Raw genomic sequence first — 9196 nt, forward strand, 5'->3', positions numbered from 1 at the left:
AGTTTTGCAAGACCATAATAAGATTATGCGGATCCAAAACTAACGGTGGCAACACGACAGAATGAAACAGTGGGAACGGAAACTCTCACAGCTGGAAACCTTCTTGGAGCCGACCATGATGTTTATATGCCATCCAAACCGTTCACAGGGTTATTAGCACTTAGATAAACTGTAGGTACAAATATATCCAGATTGAAAACTTCTATGGCCCTGCAAAGTTTCCAGTGGCGTACGTTCAATCCAGGCTGTGTAGGTATGGCCCACATAAGTTTTGGATCTGCCTGAAACCGATGGACGGAGTGGATTTATAACAGGAATCTCTATGGGCCCACGTAGCTTCTGAAAACAGGAACTTCTGTGGCTTGGGGCACAGGCAATCCGCATGGAGTCTACCGTGGTATTTGGAAATTCCAATCGTTGAATCTGAACCGTTGACTAGATCTGGAACATAGTTTTTTTCAATGGTCACTGAGAGGATGGTTGAAGCATTCCATGATTTTTCTCTCTTTTAGATAGCTGTTTGTTTTTCTAAGCTGTCCATGGAATGGATGGCATTGCCTGTAAAAGAATTGCTTTAAAACAATAAGCGATCCATGATCATCTCTAACAAATAGATGGTTCAGCTTGTTGATTAGACTTATATATGTGCAAATAATCTCAACCGTCCATTTTATAAGGTACCGATTGGATGCTTGGAGTCGTCTGATTTTAGCTTCTGAACCCATGCCATACCTCTCAGAGCTAACCAAAAGCCCGGGCTGATCGATTTAACTGTCCAAGTATCTCGACCGTTGGTTCTAACACGTGGGGCCCATGGTTTGCTCCTCCAGACCTTACGATTCATATTGTTACAATGCAACACATCTTAACCATGGCTATACCATCGGCACCTTACCACTCTTTCCCCTCTTCTATTCTTCTCTACATTTGCATCCTTTCTCTCAGCATTCCTTGCTTCCCTCTGTCTCTGAGCATTTTTTGCTTCTCTATCTTCTCTCTTCCTTACTCGTGAAAATCCTTACCATTGCATATTTTCTAAGCCTTCTAGATCTTTCTCACACTTTAAATTCCTCCCTTCTAGCGATCCATACATACCCAAAAGGAAAAAAGAAAAGAAAAGAAAAAAAAAGACATGGCTTATCCGCTGGTCTCGAACGTAGCAGAGAAGTTGAACAACCTCATCCAAGATGAGGTAGCTTTGTTGGTGGGTGTCACCGACGAGATCAAAAAGCTTTCCCGTACGTTTACCTTAATCCAAGCTGTGCTTAAAGATGCTGAAACTCGGCGATCGCAGGACGAAGCTGTGAAGATCTGGTTGCAGAATGTCAAAGATGTGGCCTATGATGTAGATGACATACTAGATGAATGGATGATAAAAGCTCTCAAATCACAAGCACCCGATGAAGGTATTGGGTCCTCTTCCAGCATGAAGAAGGTAAGAAGCTTCCTCTCCTCTGTTACTAGCATCAATCATCTCAAGTTACGCCACAAAATTGGGAATAAGATAAAGGAGGTGAGGGGTAGATTACGTGACATCGCTGAAGAGAAGAACCAATTGGGTCTTAGAGCAGATAGTGGGGAGGGTGAGAGAGTGGTTAGTGAATTGAGGCAGGGTGAGATCAGATCAGAGCGAGAAACAAGCTCCCTAGTCAACCCATCGTCAGTGATAGGCAGAGAAGGTGAAAAAAATGAAGTCATAGGCTTGCTGCTGCAGGAGGTAACTGAGGTGCCCTTTGTCATTTCTATCGTTGGAATGGGGGGTTTGGGCAAGACCACTCTTGCTCAGCTCATCTACAACGATGAGAAAGTGGAGGGTTTTGACATGAAAATGTGGGTTTGTGTTTCTGAACATTTTGATGTGAAACAGATTACGAAATCAATCATAAAATCTGCAGATGGGTCTATTAATTGTGATCATCAAGACCTGGACCATTTGCAACGTCTCCTCCGTGGTATGTTGAAAGCAAAGCGATTCTTGCTGGTGCTTGATGACGTTTGGAGCAAAGACAGCGAGAAATGGGAGAAGCTGATACTTCCCTTCCAAGATGGTGCACCCGGGAGTCGAATCATTGTAACCACTCGTATCGAAGATGTTGCAGGCATGATGGGAAGCACTGATCACATGCACAAACTGGCGGTCTTATCCGATGAGGATTGCTGGTTATTGTTCAGAAGTAAAGCGCTGGAGCATCGGAGTGAAGAAGAGCGTTCTGAGCTGGAAGAGATTGGAAGGCAAATCGTAAAGAAATGTGCAGGGGTGCCTCTCGCTGCAAAGACAATAGGGAGTGTCATGCACTTGAAGACTAGAAGCCAGTGGGAGCTTGTCTTGCGAAGTGAGATGTGGAACTCAGGTGATGTCTTTGATGGCATTTTACCGGCTTTGTTACTAAGCTACTATGATTTGCCTCCTGCTCTGAAGCAGTGTTTTGCATATTGCTCCGTCTTTCCGAAAGATTGGTTGATAGAGAAGGATATGATAGTCAAGTTATGGGTGGCACAAGGTTTCATCTGCTCCATTAATGGAAGTGAAGACATGGAGGAAATTGGCGAACAGTATTTTGTTGATTTGCTAAGGCGCTCACTGCTCCAAGATGCAGAAATCGGTCGTGACGGCAGTATATTCAGGTGCAGGATGCATGATTTAGTTCATGATCTAGCGCAACATGTTGCAGGAAGTGACTTTGCAATGGTGGGGAACCTAAATAATGTCCGGCATTGTTTTTTAGTTGGCAATGATGAAACTGGTGATGAAGCTCATAAAGCGGCTTCCATTTCGGCCACCTTGCATCAGGCCCACAAGTTGCGGACCTTGATACTAGGTTCGAAAATCTCTATGGTGCCAGACAATTTATTTCATCATCTGAGACACCTTAGAGCATTGGACTTGAGTCTCACTGACATCGAGAAATTTCCTCAGACAGTAGGACAGTTGAAACACTTGAGATATCTTGATTTATCTGACACGGACATAGAGGAGTTGCCAGAGGAATTGAGTAATTGCATCAATTTACAGATCTTGAGACTCAATTACTGTGATAAGCTAACAAAATTGCCTAGAGGAATGAGGAAAATGATTAGGCTGAGGCATCTAGAATTTGATTACTGTTATGGTTTGAGCTACTTACCAGAGGGGATAGGGAGACTAACAGAGCTTCGGACGCTAACAAAGTTCATTGTGGCGGAAGACGACCAAGGATGTAAATGGGGAGAATTGAAACACCTCAATCATCTTCAAGGAAGTCTTCGAATTTCCGGCTTGCAAAATGTCAGGAGCAGGGACGAAGCTAGCGAGGCAGAACTGCATGAGAAGCAGCACCTTCGTGCTCTATCCTTAGAGTGCGATGATGACGTATATGGTAAACCGTTGGATGATGAGGTGAAGAGGATGGAGGGTGTGCTCGAAAGCCTTCAGCCTCACACAAACTTGAAAGAGTTGGAAATAATGAGTTACAAAGGTTTCAAACTTCCCAAGTGGATGGGGGATCCGATTTTCTCCAATCTAGTCAAGATTGGACTCCGGTATTGTCCCGAGGGTAAACAACTTCCAGGTCTTGGGAAACTACCGGCCCTTAAATATCTTTTTATTAGGGGAATGGTAGAGGTGAAAAAAGTGGGTGGTGAGTTTAGTGGGGATGATCAAAATGATGGAAGTGGTGGTGGTGGTGTCTCATTCCCCAAGCTGGAGACCCTCTGTTTCGAGGAAATGCCAAATTGGGAGGAGTGGGAATTGAGAGGTGGAGATGGAGAGGTTATGCCGTCACTCCTTAAATTAGACATAAATGACTGCCCAAAGCTGAAGGCGTTGCACTTACCTGTGCTCCCCAACCTTAACTGTTTGAGGATTAGTAACTTTGATGAGCTGACGTCACTACCTGGTGATTGGTTGGGACAACTAAGAGCCCTCCAAACTCTGGACATCCGGGGGTGTCCACAGTTGGATCTCTACCAGTGGAGTTGGGACAACTAAGAGCGCTAACTCTGGACCTCGGGGAGTGTCCACAGCTGGAGTCTCTACCAGTGGAGTTGGGACAACTCAATGCCCTCCAAACTCTGCAGATCAACTATTGTCCACAGTTGGAGTCTCTACCAGAGGATTTGGGACAACTCAAAGCTCTCCAAACTCTGCAGATATGGACTTGTCCACAGTTGGAGTCTCTGCCAAAGGAGTTGGGACAACTCAAAGCCCTCCAAACTCTGGAGATCTATGATTGTCCACAGTTGGAGTCTCTGCCAAAGGAGTTGGGACAACTCAAAGCCCTCCAAACTCTGGAGATCTCCTATTGTCCACAGTTGGAGTCTCTGCCAAAGGAGTTGGGACAACTCAAAGCCCTCCAAACTCTGGAGATCTCCTATTGTCCAGAGTTGAGGTCTCTACCGGAGGAGTTGCAACACCTCATAATGCTTCAACAATTGACGATCTACGGCTGTCCAGTCTTAGAAGAGCGCTGCCAAGATGGAGGAGAAGATCATCACAAGATTGCCCACATCCGGAATATCAACATTCATCCATGTGAATGATCCACTCCAATACGAGGAGAGGTGGAGAAGAAATCAACAACAGCTTTTCATTTGGTTTTGTTTCAAGTAATTGTGTACTATTTATTTATTTATTTTCTTTTTTCTTTTTCAATGGATTTACTTTTAATAAATGTCAATCTATCTAGGTAGACTAGTTTGCTGGGTTGCTGCCTTGTTTTTCTAATAAACACAAGTTGTCTGTTTTGGAGGTCAGGTTCTTTGCCCCCCTCCATCTCATGTAATTTTTCCTTTTTAATTAATAAAGCTTGTATTGGTACTGTCCAACTTCACACACACACACACACACACAAAACAAAAACAAAGACATGAATAAAGATCATGTGACCAAGACTATATAATTGTCTTTTCTTAAAGGTCAGTTATATAAGAGCATGAGATGGGCCACATATATATTGGATGCTCATTTTCTCTTAACCGTTCATTTATTCGGACTTGTCAAAGCTGGTTCAAAAAATCTTTCCAAACTTGAATGCATTGAGCATTCACCGTCATGTTAAACACTTAAATTTAGTAACAGAGTCCTGGCCCATTTGATGATCTGGCCTGAAATTCATGATTGAGCCTGGACCATTAAGTACAAATGAGCCTGGCTCAGCGGCAGGCTCTTTATTGAAACATTAACAATCCTAATGAGGTAGACCGGTGTTGATGAAGAGTGCTCCAACAAAAATCTTTTGGATTCAAAGATCATAGCTGTTCATTTTCTTGCCTTTCCATGGTTGATTGTCTTTCCTTTTTTAGATTTCCAAACATCCTTTGTTCAATATGCATAGATGCACATGTACGGTGTGCATATGTAAATGGATCAACCTGATATTTATTTATTCACTTCACAAAGATCTATGTCACCTTATTAACAGGTTGGATTGAAAATAAACATCATGGTGGGCCCTAAGAAGTTTTCGATGGTGAGAGTTCAGTCCCACTGCTCCATGCGGTGTGGTCCCCTTGAGCCCTTGATCTGTCTCTTTTTTGGACTCATGCCCTAAAATGATATCTCAAAATAGATAGAAGGCATGGATAAAGCATGTAGATTACAGTGGGCCCCACAGAGGGCCTGACATGACAGTCCCTCTCTCGCCAGGTCCTGGTGGGGGTAGTACCCAATCCGCGCCCGGATCCTTTACACCAACACATTTAGAGTACTGAACGATGGCCCCACATGGGGTAGTTCGGTCACATTCTCCTATTTTATTTACTCATCTAATGATGTGTGTGTTTTTTTTTACAGGGATTTAAACAAAATGCAAGGTCAGTTCAACCAATGAAGGGCACACATGTTTTCTACTATACACCATAAGCATGGTGTATTAGTTTCGGCTTTTGATGAAGATAAGTGCTGAAAATGTTCATGGGCCTTGATATGGGCTGGGCCTGGGCCTGCTTTTCTGTATTGCTGTTAAACTACCTAGTATTTGTATTCATGTTGTCTTTATTCCCTTTTTGTGAATATGTATGTTACTTGGATATAGTCATGTTTAAATGACTCAGTCGACTCAGCCCAACTCGTCAGGTCTGAGTCAAGTTGTGACTCATCTGAGTAACTCGTTGTATTGACTCGACTTGTACATGTCTTAAAACCATTTCATAGTAGCAAACGAAATGTTAGAGTTAAGAGTTCAAATTGGCTGGGCTAGACAGGCCCAGCTCCGTCTGAGTCCAGTCTATTTTGGGCTGGGTTTGGATGTCGAACAACCCATAGATTGGAAGTGGGCCCAATACCTAAACGTGCCACGACGGGTTGCACCTGGATGGGAGTCCAACCGGGCTAAGTGGTTTTCTGAGAGAGAACTAATGATCTAAAGTGCCACTTGTGTGGGACATCCATGCCATCAAAACAGTCAGGCTCCACCCTGATGATCGACTGGAATAAAAATCAGGTTGATTCGTTCATCAGATAGGCCACGTCACTGTAATCAATGGATAAACATATAGGCGTGGCCCACCTAGTGAATGGATCAACCTGATGTTCGAGAACTGTAATATTCATGGTGAGGCCCACCGTTGCAGATGTCATGTACGAGTGTGATGTTATCAGGAAAGATTGCATGGCACGGGCTGAGCAAAATCAAAATTTTGAATAGGCCCGGACCATAGATCCAACCAGATGAGTCAGTCCGAGTCGCTGAGTCTTAAATCCATGATCAGGCCTGTAAACTCATCAGCTGGCCACGTGTGTATTTTCAAGTATCTGGTACGGAGATCATGTGAGCTGTCCGCATCAGGTGCGGCCCGTTGTGTAAATGGTCTGGCCAAAAATATCAGAATATGCATCATGTGGCCCACATGAGGACGCTGGATGTGAACTCATGTAGCCCATCTGATGCGCTGGCGATCCTATTTTTGGGCCAGGTCATATACATGGTGGACCCATCTGATGAATGAATCGGATGGCTGATCATAGAGGTCCGTGTCTGCTTAGCCACACAGTGCTCTTCCAGAGATCAACACATGCCAACCTGGAACATGTGCAAGGCAATGGAGCTGAGATCAAGTGGGGCCCGCCATATGGATGATATATGGGTGACTGGAAGTTCCTGCGGTCGGAAGCTAGGTGGGTCCTAATGTGATGTTAGTGAGAAATCCACCCCGTTCGCCCCTTTTTTCCAGCTCATGTTAGGGCATGAGCCCAAAACCGAGGAAGATACAAAACTCAAGTGGGCCACACGACAGGAAAAGGTGAAAAGGTGGGGGAGGGAAATGTCTACCGTTGAAACCTTCCTGGCGTGATCTTTATATGCCATCCAAACTGTTCATAAGGTCATAAGGTCATTCCCACTGGTATGAAATGTAATCATAAAATGTTAGCATAATCCGTTTTTAGTCTCACATATGTTTAAACGGTGGGTGCTCAATCCCCTCTGTTTCCTGTCAAGTTTTTGATCTGCCTCGGTTTTGGGCTCATGTTCTAATATGAATTTGGCAAAATGTATGGACGGGGTGGATTTTTCACAATCAGGTGGAGTGCCCAACGAGGAGTATACATTCCATGCCTTTCCCATGCCAAGTTGCTGTGTCTTTCCAATGCAAACCTGGAAGGGCGCTCCTATTGAGTTGAATTACAAAGCTTCTTCAATAAAGAAGAAATAATCAGAATGCAATCACCTTTGTTTAGCATTATTCATGCTAAGGTAGGAGTGGCCGAAATTGTAGCACATTTTCTTTCCATCACACTCTGCACCTGCTGTTCGACCGAACCAACTACCCACAAGCACCGTCGTGGTCCATGGTCAATTTGTATTTTGCAGTTTAAACCATCAACGTAATTCAAAATGAAGGGGAATGATATTTGACTAGATTGCATTATTTGTATTGCAATTCAAGGCACGTCCAAACACACCCTAATATTACAAGTACGCGTTTTAGATTAGTAACAAAAAAATAAAAAGTGGTGAGAAACACGTAGGGTCTCTAGTTCCACTATAACAAATCCAAAGCACACGGAAACCACATCTAACTTCATACAACGAAGCAAGGAAAAAGGGGGAGAGATTTCTAAGCAATGAGGAAGGGCAAAACGGTCAACATGAAAGCTTCATAATTGAACGTTGCTGAGCCTGAGTACGCCGTGTCCCTTTCCTTGAACTTCTCTGTCAGCCCCTGCACTCAAATAACCACAGCTTTTAGATCCATGTACGGGGGAAACATTAATATCCCCACCTCCATGTGGAGGTTAGCAACATCCCTAAGGTTTTTAAATGACACATGAGACATCCAATTGTCGATTTGGGCCATTTATTCATTCGCATAAGGACAACCATGGTGCAAAAATCACGGCAATCGGATGATCCTGAACATTCATATAGAGCATGGAAACTGGACAGTCAAGATTGAGCAAAGAATAGGTCCAATCATCTTCTTGAAACATCTATTTAGTATTTCTCACTTTGTATTGCCTATTATTCCAAAGTAGCACTTTGGTCTGATAATTCCAAACATGCAATCTAGGGCTCATAAAAAACAGACGGTTGTAACATATTGGCCTCATTCAAAGGGTTGGGAGATCAATCTGAACAGCATGAACCTTGCACCATAGCTTGCTCCAAATACTACTATTTAATGCACCATCTGGATTGATGATTGGGTGTCCCAGTGAGAATCGAGTCAGTGCATACATTTATCTTCCCGTAATAAGAGATGTCTGGCATGAATCTCACAACCATTTCGAAAATGCAAAGTTTCAGAGGCCCACTTTCAAATGTGTGGATTCCTACCAGCAACTATTGGGTGGGATCTAGACCACACTAATGCACACAATCATTTCATAAAAAAAAGGGGGAAAAAACAATAAAAAAAGGAAGATAAGAACCAGACTCACCTTAACAGTTAGGCAGCACCTAAATAAGAGCCACCAAATAAAAGAAGGGGTCAATGAAAATTATTTAAGTAAAAAAAAAAAAAATATGAAGCTGCTGCTTAATGTTGATACTTTTTTTTTTTTTAAAAATACTATATACAGTTTCTACGTATGGTAGTAAAATGCTATCCAAAAGAACCATTTTATCATGAAAATAGAAAATTTTGATGAATGAATCTAAAAAACTGGGTGTAAGTAATTGTTTTCCAATGCCCAACGGAATGCTCAAGCAGTGAAATTAAGTGCAGAGAGAGAAAGATCATACTCAATGAAATTATCATATTCGATTGCCTAGGTAGG

At 43.0% G+C, this 9196-nt stretch overlaps 1 protein-coding gene and 1 long non-coding RNA gene across 2 annotated transcripts; one reads left to right on the forward strand and one right to left on the reverse strand.

The window, feature by feature from the left end:
• Positions 1-909: 909 nt before the first annotated feature.
• On the forward strand, positions 910-4777 carry LOC131251892 (putative disease resistance protein RGA3). Its single transcript, XM_058252886.1, has 2 exons — positions 910-3875; positions 3935-4777. The coding sequence occupies exons 1-2, from the start codon at positions 1133-1135 to the stop codon at positions 4516-4518; spliced, it is 3327 nt and encodes a 1108-aa protein (XP_058108869.1). The 5' UTR covers positions 910-1132; the 3' UTR covers positions 4519-4777.
• Positions 4778-7812: 3035 nt separating this feature from the next.
• LOC131250877 (uncharacterized) lies at positions 7813-9196 on the reverse strand. Its single transcript, XR_009173479.1, has 3 exons — positions 9162-9196; positions 8858-8876; positions 7813-8139 (listed from the first exon to the last, which is right to left on the reverse strand). It is a non-coding gene; the product is annotated as an uncharacterized LOC131250877 (long non-coding RNA).

The sequence above is a fragment of the Magnolia sinica genome, chromosome 7, assembly GCF_029962835.1.
Source record: "Magnolia sinica isolate HGM2019 chromosome 7, MsV1, whole genome shotgun sequence".
Classification (NCBI taxonomy): Eukaryota; Viridiplantae; Streptophyta; class Magnoliopsida; order Magnoliales; family Magnoliaceae; genus Magnolia; species Magnolia sinica.

Excerpts from the sequence above, each read along its gene's own strand:
- LOC131251892 (XM_058252886.1), top strand. The coding sequence starts at position 1,133 with ATGGCTTATCCGCTGGTCTCGAACGTAGCAGAGAAGTTGAACAACCTC. Across the intron at positions 3,876-3,934 it reads TGAGCTGACGTCACTACCTG|TTGGATCTCTACCAGTGGAG; the intron begins GTGATTGGTTGG and ends GGGTGTCCACAG.